This window comes from Nerophis ophidion, linkage group LG01 (assembly GCF_033978795.1).
Source record: "Nerophis ophidion isolate RoL-2023_Sa linkage group LG01, RoL_Noph_v1.0, whole genome shotgun sequence".
Classification (NCBI taxonomy): domain Eukaryota; kingdom Metazoa; phylum Chordata; class Actinopteri; order Syngnathiformes; family Syngnathidae; genus Nerophis; species Nerophis ophidion.
In genome coordinates, this window is record NC_084611.1 from 17,503,110 (window position 1) to 17,522,822 (window position 19,713).

At 37.7% G+C, this 19,713-nt stretch overlaps 1 protein-coding gene across 5 annotated transcripts in view; it reads right to left on the minus strand.

Moving 5' to 3' along the window:
• The window catches only part of rtkna (rhotekin a), a 220,869-nt gene that overhangs the window by 17,211 nt on the left and 183,945 nt on the right, over positions 1-19,713 (minus strand). For all 5 annotated transcript variants that reach the window (XM_061897575.1, XM_061897585.1, XM_061897592.1 and 2 more), the window contains exons 2-8: positions 17,781-18,042; positions 12,648-12,701; positions 8,036-8,153; positions 7,738-7,962; positions 4,326-4,420; positions 3,837-3,943; positions 892-1,023 (exon numbers count right to left, since the gene is read on the minus strand). In XM_061897575.1, the coding sequence (XP_061753559.1) occupies positions 892-1,023; positions 3,837-3,943; positions 4,326-4,420; positions 7,738-7,962; positions 8,036-8,153; positions 12,648-12,701; positions 17,781-18,042 (993 nt within the window). The remainder of the gene's footprint in view (positions 1-891; positions 1,024-3,836; positions 3,944-4,325; positions 4,421-7,737; positions 7,963-8,035; positions 8,154-12,647; positions 12,702-17,780; positions 18,043-19,713) is intronic.

Genomic DNA, 19,713 nt, shown 5'->3' on the forward strand with positions numbered 1-19,713 from the left:
GGGGACACACAGGTCCGGCGGCCGTGGATGAAGGGCTGGCTGTCCAGAGTTGGGACTTGGGGGTGGACCGCTCGCCTGCGCTGCTGACCCGTCTCCGCTCAGGATGGTCTCTTGCTGGCCCAACTATGGACTGGACTCTCACTATTATGTTAGATCCAGTATGGACTGGACTCTCACTATTATGTTAGATCCAGTATGGACTGGACTCTGACTCTTATGTTAGATCCACTATGTACTGGACTTTCACAATAATATGTTACAGTAGATCCACTATGGACTGGACTCTCACTCTTATGTTGGATCCACTATGGACTGGACTTTCACAATAATATGTTACAGTAGATCCACTATGGACTGGACTCTCACTCTTATGTTAGATCCACTACGGACTGGACTTTCACAATATTATGTCAGACCCACTCGACATCCATTGCATCCGGTTTCCCCGAGAGGGTTGGGGTTACCCATATTTGCGGTCCTCTCTAAGGTTTCTCTTAGTCATTCTCATCGATGTCCCACTGGGTTGTGAGTTTTTCCTTGTCCTTATGTGGGCGCTGAACCGCGGATGTCGTTGTGGCTTGTGCAGCCCTTTGAGACGCTTGTGATTTAGGGCTATATGAATAAACATTGATTGATTGAGATCCCCCATAAGGGCAAGGAAAAACTCACAACCCAGTGGGATGAAAACCAAGTTTTGTTGTACTTGTGCAATGACAATAAAGACCTATCTATCTATCTATCTATCTATCTATCTATCTATCTATCTATCTATCTATCTATCTATCTATCTATCTATCTATCCATCCATCCATCTATCTATCATAATAATAATCAACATTCAAAAAGGTGTTGTTGTTTTTTTTGTTATAAATAGGGACTTTTGTTTCCGACCTTGTTGATGGCGATAGTGAAGGCTGGGTCTACGTTGTCTTCCACGTCTTCCGGTCGTTGGTAGCAGCACAGGCTGCTTCCTTTCAGGACGCCGTGCACGTTAGTCCAGCTGTGGCGCTCACCTCCCAACTGCTGCCGGGGCATAGTGGGGAAACAGGTCAGCCGAGCAATGGCGGAGAAAAGACAAGAACCGGTGGCAAAAAGTTGTCCAAACAGACCGAAGAAACAAAGGATGTGGGGGCTATTTTGGTATTTGTCAACTCAAAACCAGTATATATATATATATATATATATATATATATATATATATATATATATATATATATATATATATATATATATATACACAAACCCCCTTTCCATATGAGTTGGGAAATTGTGTTGGATGTAAATATAAACGGAATACAATGATTTGCAAATCCTTTTCAACCCATATTCAATTGAATGCTCTACAAAGACAAGATATTTGATGTTCAAACTCCTAAACTTTTTTTTTTTGCAAATAATAATTAACTCAGAATTTCATGGCTGCAACACGTGCCAAAGTAGTTGGGAAAGGGCATGTTCACCACTGTGTTACATCACCTTTTCTTTTAACAACACTCAATAAACGTTTGGGAACTGAGGAGACACATTTTTGAAGCTTTTCAGGTGGAATTCTTTCCCATTCTTGCTTGATGTACAGCTTAAGTTGTTCAACAGTCCGGGGTCTCTGTTGTTGTATTTTAGGCTTCAAAATTTTCAATGGGAGACAGGTCTGGACTACAGGCAGATCAGTCTAGTACCCGCACTCTTTTACTATGAAGCCACGCTGTTGTAACACGTGGTGTTGCATTGTCTTGCTGAAATAAGGAGGAGCGTCCATGATAACGTTGCTTGAATGGCAGTATATGTTGCTCCAAAACCTGTATGTATCTTTCAGCATTAATGGTGCCTTCACAGATGTGTAAGTTACCCATGCCTTTGGCACTAATGCACCCCCATACCATCACAGATGCTGGCTTTTGAACTTTGCGTCCATAACAGTCTGGATGGTTCGCTTCCCCTTTGGTCCGGATGACACGATGTCCAATATTTCCCCCCAAAAATTGGAAATGTGGACTCGTCAGACCACAGAACACTTTTCCACTTTGCATCAGTCCATCTTAGATGATCTCGGGCCCAGAGAAACCGGCCGCGTTTCTGGATGTTGTTGATAAATGGCTTTCACTTTGCATAGTAGAGCTTTAATTTGCACTTACAGATGTAGCAACAAACTGTATTTAGTGACAGTGGTTTTCTGAAGTGTTCCTGATCCCATGTGGTGATATCATTTAGAGATTGATGTCGGTTTTTGATACAGTGCCGTCTGAGGGATCGAAGGTCACGGTCTTTCAATGTTGGTTTCTGGCCATGCCGCTTACGTAGAGTGATTTCTCCAGATTCTCTGAAACTTTTGATGATATTATGGACCGTAAATGTTGAAATCCCTAAAGTTCTTGCAATTGCACTTTGAGAAACGTTGTTCTTAAATTGTTTGACTATTTGCTCACGCAGTTGTGGACAAAGGGGTGTACCTCGCCCCATCCTTTCTTGTGAAAGACTGAGCATTTTTTGGGAAGCTGTTTTTATACCCAATCATGGCACCCACCTGTTCCCAATTAGCTTACACACCTGAGGGATGTTCCAAATAAGTGTTTGATGAGCATTCCTCAACTTTATCAGTATTTATTGCCACCTTTCCCAACTTCTTTGTCACGTGTTACTGGCATCAAATTCTAAAGTTAATGATTATTTGCAAAAAAAAAAAATGTTTATCAGTTTGAACATCAAATATGTTGTCTTTGTAGCATATTCAACTGAATATGGGTTGAAAATGTTTTGCAAATTAGGTTATCTGTTTATATTTACATCTAACACAATTTCCCAACTCATATGGAGACGGGGTTTGTATATATGCACATGCACATATATATACTGTACGTATGCATGTATATACCGTATTTTTCGGAGTATAAGTCGCACCTGCCGAAAATGCATAATAAAGAAGGGAAAAAACATATAAGTCGCACTGGAGTATAAGTCGCATTTTGGGGGGAAATGTATTTGATAAAACCCAACACTAACTATAGACATTTGAAAGGCAATTTAAAATAAATAAAGAATAGTGAACAACAGGCTGAATAAGTGTACGTTATATGAGGCATAAATAACCAACTGAGAAGGTGCCTGCTATGTTAACCTAACATATTATGGTAAGAGTCATTCAAATAACTATAACATATAGAACATGATATATGTTTACCAAACAATCTGTCACTCCTAATCGATAAATCCCATGAAATCTTATACGTCTAGTCTCTTACGTGAATGAGCTAAATAATATTATTTGATATTTTACGGTAATGTGTTAATAATTTAACACAGTGGTCCCCAACCTTTTTGTATCCGCGGACCGGTCAATGCTTAATAATTTGTCCCGCGGCCCGGGGGGGAATCCATTTTATTTATTTTTTTTGTTTGTCATGAAAAAGGGACGTTTTTGTCATGAAAAAGGGACGTTTTTGGCATGAAAAAGGGAGGTTTTTGTCGTTGGTGCACTAATTGTAAGTGTATATTGTGTTTTTTATGTTGATTTAATAAAAATACATTTTTAAAAAAAAAATTTTTTAAATAAAAATTAATAATAAATTATTCTGCGGCCCGGTACCAATCGGGCCGCGGCCCGGTGGTTGGGGAACACTGATTTAACACATAAGTCACTCCTGAGTATAAGTTGCACCCTTGGCCAAACTATGAAAAAAACTGCGACTTATAGTCCGAAAAATACGGTATATATATATATTTTTGGGTTGCCGACCCTTGTCCTATACAAACTTTTCTATTTAAGAGTCTGTTGGATAACCAATGAATCTGGTAAATGGAGGTTCTGGTGTATTGCATTATGGATTCTAGGCACTACTTACCGACACCTTCAAAGGTCCGCTCATCATCTGTTTGGTCATACAGTGAGGCTGGGCTGCCAGGCGGCAACACACACTTCCATAGAGGGGCAGCCAGTATGAGCACTCCTCTGTGCACACACACACACACACACACACACACACAATTAATACAATGCCCCCCATTGGGAGAAACAAGGCATGGAGGTGCGAAAGCTGCAATGAAAGTTTACAAGATGGCTTAAGAAAACAACAGTGGGCATCTGGTGTGTGAGGAAGGAGGTCCCTGTATTATTTCAAGCTGACCCCCCCCTGGTACAAGCGAGACCCCTACAATGGTTTTCTGTCAAGAGAATATGCGGGTGGAACGTGCAGCGAGTGCAGGGACACAATGTGAGTGCAGCGATGCGGTGACGAAAGCAAAAAAAAAAAAGGACAGATGGCTAATTTGGCTGAGAGGAAGGAAATTAAAAAAAAAATAAAAATACTAAAAATATAGAGGCTGCCACTCACCGTTGCCGGAGATGGTGAAGTCGTGTGTGCGGAAACTGTCCTGGACGTGTGACAGCGACAGGGTGGTATGAGCCAGCAGGTGGTACTTGGGGCCCCTAGGGGTGATGGACACGTGGTTGGAATAAAAGTCTTTTTCATCAAACACTATTCTGTCGCCAAACCCGCGGCTCTTTATCGTCGCCCTAGTGGCTCCATGGAAATGGAAAAAGATGAAGAAAAACGTTTTTTTCTTGTTTTAAAATATTTTCTGTAGGAGGAAAAATCTTCCTAATTGTTAGAAGTCCCACTGTTTATATTGAACATGCTTCAATGATGAAGAGTGACGTTTTGTCCTACTAATTTCAGCGGTCCTTGAACTCCTCGTAGTTTGTTTACACGAAGAAGTTTCTCCGACGCTGCCACAGAAAGACGTGTTTTATGCCACTCCTTTGTCTCATTTTGTCCACCAAACTTTTTATGCTGTGCGTGAATGCACAAAAGGTGAGCTTTGTTGATTTGCTGGAGTGCTCATCAGGCATATTTGGTCAGTGCGAGCTAATCGATGCTAACATGCTATTTAGGCTAGCTGTATGTACATATTGCATCAGTATGCCTCGTTTGTATATTTGAGCTCATTTAATTTTCGTTACTCTGTGTATTTAATTTATATTTGCATGTCTCATGACACATTATCTGTATGTAATATTGGCTGCATTTCTGATAGTTGTGTGCCATGTTGTTCCAGACCACAGCAAACGTTACCCAGCTTGCAAAGATTGTAATAAATCTATTAGAAGAAGACAGCCTGCTGTTTCCTTTAACTTGGACACACACATCTATACCTTTGGCCATTCTGAGCCAGTAATATCCAGAAGTTATCTCATCCTATGACAAGCCTCCATTTTACTAATGATTTCCAATGTTGCGAAAATGTGAAGAATAAAAATTTAAATACAACATTTCTGTCGACGAAGATTTGCGTCAGCCTTCGATAGTAGGCTAACATAGCTAATATAGACATTTACATCATGTGTTGCCTTCATTATAACACTTATATTACGCTATTATTATTATTTTAAATTTTTTTAAGTAAAAAGAAATCAAAGCTCTAATATTTATAAATGGACTATTTATGGGTAAATTGACTATTTATGAGTTTGCATTACTTGTCTTTTTTTTCATCCATCCATCCACTTCCTACCGCTTTTCCCCTTTGGGGTTGCAGGGGGCGCTGGTGCCTATTTTAGCTACAATCGGGCAGAAGGCGCTGTACACCCTGGACAAGTCGCCACCTCATCGCAGTCTTTTTTTTTTCAGTATTTACATTTTTATTTTCAATTTAATATAAACAATGATTTATGTTTTGTTACACTTAATTTTTATTTGTATCCTTATTTTTAACATTTTATTACTAGCTATGCTGTACATGGTCGTTTTTTAATTCATTGTTATTGACATTTTGTATTTTAAATTTTTGTTACTTTTTTCAACACCTTTCTTTCTATAAACTCTGCTTCCTCCTTCCACTTTTCAGACATGCTGAATTGTGTAAAAGTAACCATGCGATGTTCGTAAATGTAACTTATTGATTACAGCAAAAACCATAAAATATCAGATTTTCAGTTGGAAGTATGAAATGTGTATATAAGTGTTTTAATACAGATTTTCCATGCATACATACATATATATATATATGATTACAATTGTAAAAATAAAAAATATGTATACACATATATATATATATATACATACATACATATATACATACTTACTGTATGTATATATATGTATGTATATATATATATATATATATATATATAAACATATTTTTTATTTTTATATTTTTTTATTTATAAAAAAAAAATTAAAGTAAAAAAAGCTCTAATATTTATAAATTGACTATTTATGGGTAAATAGACTATTTATCTGTTTGCATTACTTGTCTTTTTTTTCAGTGTTTACATTTTTATTTTCAATTTATTATAAACAATGATTGTCTTATTACACTTGTTTTACTTTTATTTGTATCCTTATTTTTATAATTTCATTACTAGCTACGCTATACATCGTCCTTTTTTAACCCATATGTTTATTGACATTTTGTAGTTTTTATTAATTTTTTTTGTTACTTTCTTCAACACCTTTCTTTATTATAAACTCTGCTTCCTCCTTCCAATTTTCAGACACGCTAAATTGTGTAAAAGTAACCATGCGATGTTCGTAAATGTAACTTATTGATTACAGCAAAAATCATAAAATATCAGATTTTCAGTTTGAAGTATGAAATGTGTATATAAGTGTTTTAATAAAGATTTTCCATGCATACATATATATATATATATATATATATGATTACAATTATAAAAATAAAAAATATGTATACATATATATATATATACATACATATATACATACATACTGTATATATATGTATGTATATATATATATATATATATAAACATATTTTTTATTTATAATTTTTTTTTTAAAGTAAAAAAAGCTCTAATATTTATAAATTGACTATTTATGGGTAAATAGACTATTTATTCGTCTGCATTACTTGTCTTTTTTTTCAGTGTTTACATTTTTATTTTCAATTTATTATAAACAATGATTGTCTTATTACACTTGTTTTACTTTTATTTGTATCCTTATTTCTATCATTTCATTACTAGCTATGCTATACATCGTCCTTTTTTAACCCATATGTTTATTGACATTTTGTATTTTTTATTCATTTTTTTTGTTACTTTCTTCAACACCTTTCTTTTCTATAAACTCTGCTTCCTCCTTCCAATTTTCAGACACGCTGAATTGTGTAAAAGTAACCATGCGATGTTCGTAAATGTAACTTATTGATTGCAGCAAAAATCATAAAATATCAGATTTTTCGTTAGAAGTATGAAATGTGTATATAAGTGTTTTAATACTGATTTTATATATATATATATATATATATATACATATTTTTTATTTTTATATATTTTTAATTTATTAATAAAACATTTTAAGTAAAAAAACAAAGCTCTAATATTTATAAATTGACTATTAATGGGTAAATAGACTATTTATGGGTGTGCATTGTCTTTTTTTTCAGTATTTACATTTTTATTTTCAATTAATTATAAACAATGATTAATGTCTTATTACACTTGTTTTACTTTTATTTAAATCCTTATTTTTATCACTTTATTACTAGCTATGCTGTACATCGTCCTTTTTTAACTTATATGTTTATTGACATTTTGTATTTCTATTGAATTTTTTTGTCACTTTATTCAACACCTTTCTTTCTATAAACTCTGCTTCCTCCTCCTCATTTTCGGGCATGCTGAATTGTGTAAACGTCGTGCTTAACAGTCCAAACCGGTTCTATCCGTCCTCTTAACTGATCATGCAATTAACAATTATTTGTGAAATATCCCAGACTTACGGCACAGAAGGAACGGGCAGCAGAAGAGGCGACGCCCCTCCATTGCTGACAGGACTGCAGGGTCCGGGCTCCATGGCCGCCCGCAGTTTCTTCCCGGCCGAGCGACCCAAAGAGGAGCTCAGCTTGCTGGCGAGCTTCCTGGGCGTGCTCCCCGCCGAGCAGTCGTCCTCCGAGCAGCAGCTGTACAGCTCCACGCGCAGCTCGAACCCAGGGCCGGCCTCACTGCTGCCAACAACAGTACGTGCCCTCAGCCGACACGTTGTGTTGCGCGCATGACAAAAAACATTGTGCGACTTACAATACTATTGTGTTGTCGAAGCAGATGTCAGTCAGCGTGCGGTCCACGATCACCATGTCCGTGTCGAAGATCTCCCCTCCCAACTGCAGGAGGCAAAACACTGCACAGCGATGAAGCTCTGGGAGGGAGGACACGGAGAACACTAAAAAAACAGCAAACACACACTATATTGCCAAAAGTATTTGGCCACCCATCCAAATGATCACAATCAGAGGTCCTAATCACTTGACATGGATGACAGACTCTGGTGTGGATAGACTTGACTGGCCTGCACAGAGTCCTGACCTGAGCCCCATAGAACACGTTTGGGATGAATTAGAAGGGAGACTGAGAGCCAGGCCTTCTCGACCAACATCAGTGTGTGACCTCACCAATGCGCTTTTGGAAGAATGGTGGAAAATCCCTATAAACACACTCTGCAACCTTGTGGACAGCCTTTCTAGAAGAGTTGAAGCTGTAATATCTGCAAAAGGTGGACCGATATCATATTGAACCCTATGGGTTAGGAATGGAATGGCACTTGAAATGCATTCTCCTTTATTTAACCAGGTAAATAAACTTAATTTTGTAAAAGTTTCAAAGCTTTCACACATATTCAAAAAATTCCTAGATTTTCAAACTTCCACCATTTCTACATTTTTCACCCCATTCAAACCATTCCACCTTCAACATATTCCACCATTCTGGAAATTTAAACTTCCCCTTTTCCAAGTTCCAAAATATTCCAGGATTTTCCAGAATTCCTGCTTTTCCAAAGCCCAATTTCCACCCTTTTTTCTAACGACTACTCCTCCCACATTTTTCTACAAATTTCAACCGTTCCAGCGTCAAAACATTCGACTTAATTAGGACAAAAAAACAAATAGATTTTTGAACTGGAAAAAATCCAGGTTTTCCCGAAATTTGTCAATTCAACATGTTACTACTTCAAAATTTCTACATCGATTTGAAAAATTCTAACACCAACCATTTCAACTCATTCTGACCATTCAAGTTTTTTTTTACCATTTTCCCAAAAATTCCCACTTTTCCGGAAATTCCCAATTTTGTATTATTAATATTTACTCCACTAACTGCTTCTCTGCTTTCACTCTTACTATCATATTTGTACATATCCAAATGGCTGATGCTGTTCTTCAAAGTTCCACAACTCCCACATTTTTCATCTGATTGAAACTGTTCCCACTTCAAAATATTCAGCCTGTTCAGGAATTGTGTGGTCTACTTCAACTATTCTAAAAAAAAATCCAGAATTTTCAGTTCAACTTCAGCATTGGAGCATTCACACGTAATTCCTTCAGGATTTGCCTCATCTAGTTATTGTTATTATTCATTATCAATAGTGTTATTTCTATCGGTATTTGTATTGCTCCATTTGTAGTGTAATAATATTTATTGTCATTTCTGTATTATTAATATTTACTCCACTAACTGCTTCTCTGCTTTCACTCTTACTATCATATTTGTACATAGCCAAATGGCTGATGCTGTTCTGTTGTTGTTATTGTTGTGTTTCTTGTGGTTGTCTATCTTATTCCTCTCTTATCCCCGCAATTTCCCCCTCTGTCTTCCTTTTATTTCTTTTTCTATCCCCTGCTGCTTCGTACCGGCTGTGCCAAATAATAATATATATCCATTTGATAAAGTCAAATACAAACACAACCAAAAAAATATGACAAGAAGACTAGCTTGTAGCTGATGTTACCGTTCTTAGTAAGGACGTTCCAGTCGAGGGTTTATTTTGCCGATACCGATCATGCATGAATGAGATCGGCCGATACCGATCACATGTATTAACTGTAAAATGCTCCTTTCATTTCTGATGAATGAGTGCTATTGAGGGATTAACAATATCAACACAAACTTTTAACTACCTGAAAGTCCAGACTTTTTTCCTTCGCTTTGAAACCTGCGGCTTATGAAACGGTGCGACTAAGTCAGTGGTTCTCAACCTTTTTTCAGTGATGTACCCCCTGTGAACATTTTTTTAATTCAAGTACCCCCTAATCAGAGCAAAGCATTTTTGGTAGAAAAAAAGAGATAAAGAAGTAAAATACAGCACTATGTCATCAGTTTTTGATGTATTAAATATTATAACTATTGCTCATTTGTAGTGGTCTTTCTTGAACTATTTGGAAAAAAGATATAAAAATAACTAAAAACTTGTTGAAAAATAGACAAGTGATTCAATTATAAATAAAGATTTCTACACATAAAAGTAATCATCAACTCAAAGTGCCCTCTTTGGGGATTGTAATAGAGATCCATCTGGATTCATGAACTTAATTCTAAACATTTCTTCAAAAAAAAACAAATCTTTAACATCAATATTTATGGAACACGTCCACAAAAAATCTAGCTGTCAACACTGAATATTGCATTGTTGCATTTCTTTTCACAGTTTATGAACTTACATTCATATTTTGTTGAAGTATTATTCAATAAATATATTAATATAGGTTTTTTGAATTTTTGCTATTTTTAGAATATTTTGAAAAAAATCTCACGTACCCCTTGACATACCTTCAAGTACCCCCAGGGGTACGCATACCCCCATTTGAGAACCACTGGACTAAGTTATGGATTTTTATTTTGTGATGGTCATAATCCAAATAGTTTAAAAACAAAACAAAACAGCAAAGAGACCGAAAGTGTGTTATTGTTTGTGCTATGGCGCAATGTTTTGGAAGAGTTCGCTCACTGCAGGTGCTGCGGTACCTTTCTGTTTAGACTTTAGAGCTTTCAACCGGTAGTACAAGTGCCGTTCCGTCTTCAGGCCGTACATAGCGTCTCTACATAAGTAAACATTGATTGATTGATTGATTGATTGTATAGATTCTTCATTCATCACCCCAAGAAATGTATGTAACTTTTACTATATATATAAATATATATATATACATATACACACACACACACACACACACACACACACACACACACACATATGTGTATAGACACATATATATATGAAATACATATAAAGAAATATACATATATGAATATAAATACAGTATATCAACATATACACACAAACATACACATACATAAGTATATACATATATACACATAAAACATACATGTACATACTGTATATTCATACGTATAGTATATACACATACGTACATGTATACATATACACACACATAAATACATTTAAATATACATATATACAAATACACATATACGTACACACTTATACACACACACACAAGCATATATATCTATATATTATATACACACACACACAAACATATATGGGTATATATACACACATGTATACATATCTATATATACATATAAATACAGTATATAAATATATACACACATATAAATATATATATATATGAAATACATAAAAACTAATACACATTCGATTATAAATACAGGGGCCTCACGGTGGAAGAGGGGTTGTTAGTACGTCTGCCTCACAATACAAAGGTCCTGAGTAGTCAGGGTTTCTGTGCGGAGTTTGCATGTTCTCCCCGTGAATGCGTGGGTTCCCTCCGAGTACTCCGGCTTCCTCCCACCTCCAAAGACATGCATCTGGGGATAGGTTGATTGGCAACACTAAATTGACCCTAGTGTGTGAATGTTGTCTGTCTATTTGTGTTGGCCCTGCGATGAGATGGTCACTTGTCCAGGGTGTACACCGCCTTCCGCCCGATTGTAGCTGAGATAGGCACCAGCGACCCCCCAAAGGGAATAAGCGGTAGAAATGGATGGATGGTAATAAATACAGTATATCAACATATACACACATTAACATACACGTATATAACTATACATATACATATATAAATACATAAGTATATACTTATATATACACATATACAAACATAAATATACATATATATTCATACATATATACAGATATATATATACATACATTTACATATACATATACATACATATACATATATACATACATATATATATATACATATACATATATATATATATATACATATACATATATATATATATACATAGACATATATATTTATATATATATACATATATTTATACATATATATTTATATATATATATATATATATATATAAAAACACACATACAAATATAAATACCGCATTTCCTTGAATTGCCGCAGGGCATATAGTATGCGCCTGCCTTGAATTACTGCCGGGTCAAACTCGCTTTGCAAAATAATTAGCGCATGCTTAGTATTACCGCCTTGTCAAACTCGTGACGTCACGAGTGACACTTCCCCTATCATCATTTTCAAAATGGAGGAGGCTGATTTCAATACCGCTAATTTGAAATCGTATAAAGGGAAGAAGATTAAGAGCTATTCAGTAGGATTTAAGGTCCAAGCTTACATCACACTCAAATTTTCACTGCATGCCTTTGGTAAGTGCCGCAGTGAGACGAGGTTTTGAAATAATTAGCGCATGCTTACTTTTACCGCATGCCTTTGGTAAGCGCAGGACTGAGAAGAGGTTTGAAATTAATTAGCGCCCCGGTACATTTAAATGTACATATTTACAAATACGTACGTACACACACACACACACGAACACCCACCCACACACAAATATACATTTATACACATATATGCACATATACATGCATCATAGGGCGGCCCCTCACCTCCTTTGTTCTTGAAGTACTCCGTGTCTTTCCACATGAGGGGAATACGCAGATCTGTCATGACAACACATAAGGATTAGACCACAAACATGTTCATCGCCGGTCCTGACAATTTGATTTATCTGCTCTCAATTACAGACTCAAATACCCACTCTTGTGTGTGTGTGTGTCTAAATCCCATTAATCATCCGTTGGCGTAATAAACCGGCTGAAAGAAATTAAGCATGTCACCGTTATTGTCCTGCTCCCCCCATGTGAGTTATGTCTCCGCCGTGCGTCTGTGGCACGAGCAGCTATCGCCACTCCAATAATCGTTAATAATCAGCTCGCCCTCACTGCTGATGTGATGGGCGGCGGGCGCCAGTCAGCACGCTCGCCGCGGTCAATAACTAGAGTGAAGTATGCGCTAATGAAGAGTGGTTCTGGCAGGATTCAATTCCTCCACATGTGCCTGGCATCGGTCTGTCCTCTGCCTCGTACACGGCACATGAACAAATATGTCCACACTTGGTATGTTCCACTGGTAGCCAGCAGTGGTGGCTGTGTACTCAAGTGCAGAGAGTAACAGGCACACTCACTGGGGATTGAATGCGTCCCATACTTAAGACCCTTGAACGCATCATATAAGACTCTTGAATGCATCATAATAATCCCCTCAATTCCCCACAAAAATGGATTAACTCGCTGGAATATAAAGACAATATAACATACATCCAGAAACGTGGATGCATATGCAAAAAGTGCAATATATTTATCTAAACAGTGACGTGAATTATTTTTATATAGCGCTTTTCTCTAGTGACTCAAAGCGCTTTACATAGTGAAACCCAATATCTAAGTTACATTTAAACCAGTGTGGGTGGCACTGGGAGCACGTGGGTAAAGTGTCTTGCCCAAGGACACAACGGCAGTGACTAGGATGGCGGAAGCGGGAATCGAACCTGGAACCCTCAAATTGCTGGCACGGCCCCTCTACCAACCGAGCTATACCGTAATGTATTTATTTATATCTGCCCCTTATTGCATTTTTAAAGTGGAGCATTATCACAATTTCAGAAGGGTTAAAACCTATAAAAATCAGTTCCCAGTGGCTTATTTTATTTTTTGAAATTTTTTTCAAAATTTTACCCATTATTGAATATACGTTAAAGTGCCTGATTTTTCGCTATCTGTAAATCCACCCGTCCATTTTCCTGTGACGTCACATGGTGACGCCAATACAAACAAACATGGCGGATGGAACAGCAAGATATACCGACGTTAGCTCGGATTCAGACTCGGATTTCAGCGGCTAAAGCGATTTAACAGATTACGCATGTATTGAAACGGATGGTTGGAGTATGGAGGCAGATAGTGAAAACGAAATTGAAGAAGAAACTGAAGCTATTGAGCGAATAACTATTGAAGCTATTCGGCGATCGCCTGCTAACCAACCATTGCATCTTTTGACCACTGGAGCAACTTAAATCCGCCGATTGGTAAGTGTTTGTTTGGCATTAAATGTGGTGGAGGGAAATGCTGGATGCAAATATAGCTACAAATGATGAAATATGTACATACAGCTAGCCTACATAGCATGTTAGCATCGATTAGCATGCCGTGTTAATCTCCACGTAAGTCAACTTGAATCCGTCCCTGATCGTGTTGTTACACCCTCCGACAACACGCAGACGAGGCATGATGTCTCCAAGGTACGGAAAACAGTCGAAAAATAGGAAAAGAACAGAGCTGATTTGACTTGTTGTTGCTATCTGTACTATAAAGTTCAAGTTTCCATCCATCCATTTTCTACCGCTTATTCCCTTTCGGGGTCACGGGGGGCGCTGGCGCCTATCTCAGCTACAATCGGGCGGAAGGCAGGGTACACCCTGGACAAGTCGCCACCTCATCGCAGGGCCAACACAGATAGACAGACAACATTCACACACTAGGGCCAATTTTAGTGTTGCCAATCAACCTATCCCCAGGTGCATGTCTTTGGAAGTGGGAGGAAGCCGGAGTACCCGGAGGGAACCCACGCATTCACGGGGAGAACATGCAAACTCCACACAGAAAGATCCCGAGCCTGGATTTGAACCCAGGACTGCAGGAACTTCGTATTGTGAGACAGACGCACTAACCCCTCTGCCACCGTGAAGCCAAGTTTGAATGCCAATAAAAAGGAAGTCTAAGTCTAGTCTATTCTTGATTGCCATCAGTGTCAGTTGCATGAAGATCAAATATTGCCAGACTTTACCTGAACCACACCTCTATAGCTGACTTATGGACCAAAAAGTCCTTTTTTTCCAACGCTTAGAACCCTGCGGCATATGAAACGGTGTGGCTAATTCATGGATTTTTCTTCACTGACCCCAATGAAAATAGTTATAAACAAACAAGCAAATACAGAGAAAAGGTTCGGTGTTGTTTCTGTGACAGCGCCATCTTTTGGAGGAGTTTGCTCACTGCAGGTGCTGCGGTGCCCTTCTGTTTATACTGCCGTTCTCTTTTCCAGTTATCCATAGCGTTTCTACTCATATGGATTCTTCATACATCACTTGAAGCAAGATGTGCAAGTTTTGCAATATAACTAAAACAATTCTTACTTACTAAACTTTTTTCATGCTTATTTGTTAGTCCTATCGTAATGTAATCAATTGTTGGCATTAGCAAATATGCTAACACATATAACAATCTTCATAATAGCCGGCAAGACGTCACAAGTTGAATAAGAAGTCTGACTTATGGTGAATAATTACTGTAAATTACCGACAATAAGCCGCTACTTTCTTCATACACTTTGAACCCTACGGCGTTACGGATTTTTCTCCGATAACAGCCATACTAAAAATAGCAAAATACACCTGGAAAGTGCTCGATTGTTTGCGCTAAGGTGCCATCTTATGAACGAGTTTGCTCCCTGCAGTGTCCTCCCATTTACAGGTAGAGTGCTTTATTTATTAATTAACTATATTTTTTTAAACTTGGGTGCCGAGTTCATCTTCCAGCCGTCCATAGCGGTTCTACTCATGTGGATTCTTTATTCAACACTCCAAGCAACGTTAGTAAGTTTTACAATATAACTAAAACAATTCTTAATCACTGAACCGCCCCATGTATTATATTTGTAGAAGTGTTTTCATGCATATTTGTACGGGCTATCGTAATGTAATGACGCTAGCATCGTTAGCATGAGCTAATATGCTAACACGTTTACAAGTCTCTGTGTTAGTATTATTAACTTACAACAACATTCTTTTTGTATTGTTTCCGTTTCACTAATTCCTAAGTAAATTCACCCAAAATTTCACCGTGGAGTTGTTGAGTCTGTTTAGCTGATTGGAGAGCTAGCTTCTGCAGATAGTGACGGATTTGGTCTTTTCTGACTCATAAATGTTGTTACAACGGTGGATACTTGTGTATAAAAATAGCCTGCACGCAGTTTTTAGATGCCTTTGTTCACGGAGTTCTCAGTCTGGCCATGTAGTGACATCACAGCGAGGTGGATGTTTTTGTTTGCATATTGAGTCCAGCTCTCAAGCTACGAGAAAACACAAAAAAGGTGGACTAAAATATTATTTTCATCCAGTTTTGGCATGTGCATGATAACACGGGCGTGTAACTTGCAGCGACATTAATGCAGCTGAAAACAGCGTTTTTCTATCCTTTGGATAATGTGGCAGTGTACCCTTTGTAGTGGCCGAGTGAATCTATACACTGTTTAGTGTTTATTTTCAACAGTGTCTGGAAAATAAAATAGCTGTGACGACCTTAGAATACATATTTAGATAGTGTAAATACATTGTGCTACTTTTGGAGAGGGTGGGGTGTGGTTTTATGCGCAAAACTGGGTTATAAAAGTGACTTTGAAGCAAAATTTACACCAAAGGAAAACCTAATATTATGTAGACCTCGAGGAAGTGTTTTAAAGGCCTACTGAAATGAAATTTTCTTATTTAAACGGGGATAGCAGGTCCATTCTATGTGTCATACTTGATCATTTCGCGATATTGCCATATTTTTGCTGAAATGAAGCAAAATTTACACCAAAGGAAAACCTAATATTATGTAGACCTTGAGGAAGTGTTTTAAAGGCCTACTGAAATGAGATTTTCTTATTTAAACGGGGATAGCAGGTCCATTCTATGTGTTATACTTGATCATTTCGCGATATTGCCATATTTTTGCTGAAAGGATCTAGTAGAGAACATCCACGATAAAGTTTGCAACTTTTGGTCGCTAATAAAAAAAGCCTTGCCTTTACCGGAAGTAGCAGACGATGTGGGCGTGACGTCACGGGTTGTAGGGCTCCTCACATCCTCACATTGTTTACAATCATAGCCAGCAGCAGCTAGAGCTATTCGGACCGAGAAAGCGACAATTTCCCAATTAATTAGAGCGAGGGTGAAAGATTCATGGATGAGGAAATTTAGAGTGAAGGACTAGGAAAAAAAAAAATGTGATTGCTGTTATTAGACATTTCCTATGATAATTCTGGAAAATCCCTTATCTGCCTATTGTGTTGCTAGTGTTTTAGTGAGATTAAATAGTACCTGAAAGTCGGAGGGGTGTGGCCACGGGTGTGTTGACGCCAGAGTCTCTGAGGGAAGTCACGAAGCTGCAGCAGGACGGAAGCTCCGCTGATGTCTCCAGTAAGAGGCGACTTATTACCACAATTTTCTCACCGAAAACTGCCGGTTGACATGTAGTCGGGGATCCATGTTCGCTTGACCGCAAAACGTCGCGGTATGGTGAAGCGTATGATGACGCGTGCGTTTGACGTCACCAGTTGTAGCGGACATTATTTTCCAGCCCGATCCAAGCTATAAGTAGTCTGCTTTAATCGCATAATTACACAGTATTCTGGACATCTGTGTTGCAGAATCTTTTGCAATTTGTTCAATTAAGAATGGAGAAGTCAAAGTAGAAAGATGGAGGTGGGAAGCTTTTAGCCTTTAGCCACACAAACACAGCGGGAAATGTAAAATTGCAATTTAGTAAACTAAAAAGGCCGTATTGGCATGTGTTGCAATGTTAATATTTCATCATTGATATATAAACTATCAGACTGCGTGGTCGGTAGTAGTGGGTTTCAGTAGGCCTTTAAATGTCGATCACAGGTTTGATATAAGTCACGTTGTCCCGGATACTTGCCTGATATGGCCACTCTCCCTTTGCACGGCAGTCTGGCGTCCATGACGCCGGCCTCCGATGACCTCCGCGCGACCTTCTGCATGACCTGCGCCTCCTTCATCTTCTGCAGCTCGGACATGTAGGCCATGATGCGGGTGCTGCACGTCTGCAGGCTCTTGGCCGCCTCCAAGGCCTGGTCCCTCTGCGAGCAGGCGGCCAGCAGCTTGCAGGCCCCGTCGCGCATCCTGATCTCATGGTCGATTTTCTTCTGGATGTCGCTGTCCTGTCGGGAGGAGGAAATAAAAACGGTTAAAAAAAAGCCAATGCATGTCAGCATCAAACTAGCGCATTTTTGGAAAAGTGGAGCCTTACTTTACTTAATTGTAGCGTTTTTTGAGTAAGTTCCCTTCTCGGAATTTGAAGATTGCAACATTAGCCAAAGTGGTAGTTTGGCTGAGTCTGCTCTGGGGCGGCATAGCTCGTTTGGTAGAGCGGCCGTGCCAGCAACTTGAGGGTTGCAGGTTCGATTACCGCTTCCGCCATCCTAGTCCCTGCCGTTGTGTCCTTGGGCAAGACACTTTACCCACCTGCTCCCAATGCCACCCACACTGGTTTAAATGTAACTTAGATATTGGGTTTGACTATGTAAAGCGCTTTGAGTCACTAGAGAAAAGCGCTGTATAAATATAATTAACTTAACTCAGTGCTGCTGGAGTAATCTCAGAATGCTGAGTGGGCAACCGGGCGCAACGCCGGTACCGGAACAAAGCACCGATGGATTTTATGTGAAACTTTAGGATTCGGTCAGTGCCAAAAAAAAAAAAAACAGATTCAGTACCCATCCCTACATGCAATAGAGGTAAAGTGTCCAAACTACGGCCGGGGCGGCTTGCGGACGTCTTTAAATTGGCCCGTGAGACGTCATGAGATGAATAAGGAATCTTACCCGCAAGGGAATTGCACTTGTTTTAAAAGTCTGTGAACTCTGATGCTGCTATTTTGTAGCCATCTAGTATACATCAAGGGTTTTTCAGGTCAATGACCTTTTATAACACACTGAATGAAACTTTGCGGAGAAACCTTCCCTAGTCATGGTGAAAAAAAAAAATAATCCAACCAACACAAGTGTCAACAGAATTTTGTGGATATTAAAAAAACAAAAAAAACATTCATTCATAATAAAAACAAACAAACTAGAAATTACATAGCATTATGGGGAAAAATGCAAAACGCTCTCCAAACTTATCCATTTTTGGCGCATTTTAGCTGCTTGATATTTCTGATTGGTTACGTAAAGGAGGTCGTCACGGAAGTAAACAAGGTAGGAATCAAACGTTCACTTACTCTTAATATCAATTATACAGCCATTTTATGAATATATGAACACACACACAGATATATATAAAATATCATATTTAATTCACTATATATATATACATACATATATACAAATATATATATATATATACATATCTACACACACATACATATATATATATACATATCTACACAAATATATATATATATATATGTGTATATACATACATACGTACATACATATATATGTGTATATACATACACATATATATATATACATATATATATATATATATATATATATATATATATATATAGATATATAGATATATATATATATATATATATATATCTATATATATGTATATATATATATACATACACACAAATAAATACATATATACATATATACATACAAACCCCGTTTCCATATGAGGTGGGAAATTGTGTTAGATGTAAATATAAACAGAATACAATGATTTGCAAATCATTTTCAACCCATATTCAGTTAAATATGCTACAAAGACAACATATTTGATGTTCAAACTGATAAACATTTTTTTTTTTGTGTGCAAATAATCATTAACTTTAGATTTTGATGCCAGCAACACGTGCCAAAGTAGTTGGGAAAGGGCAT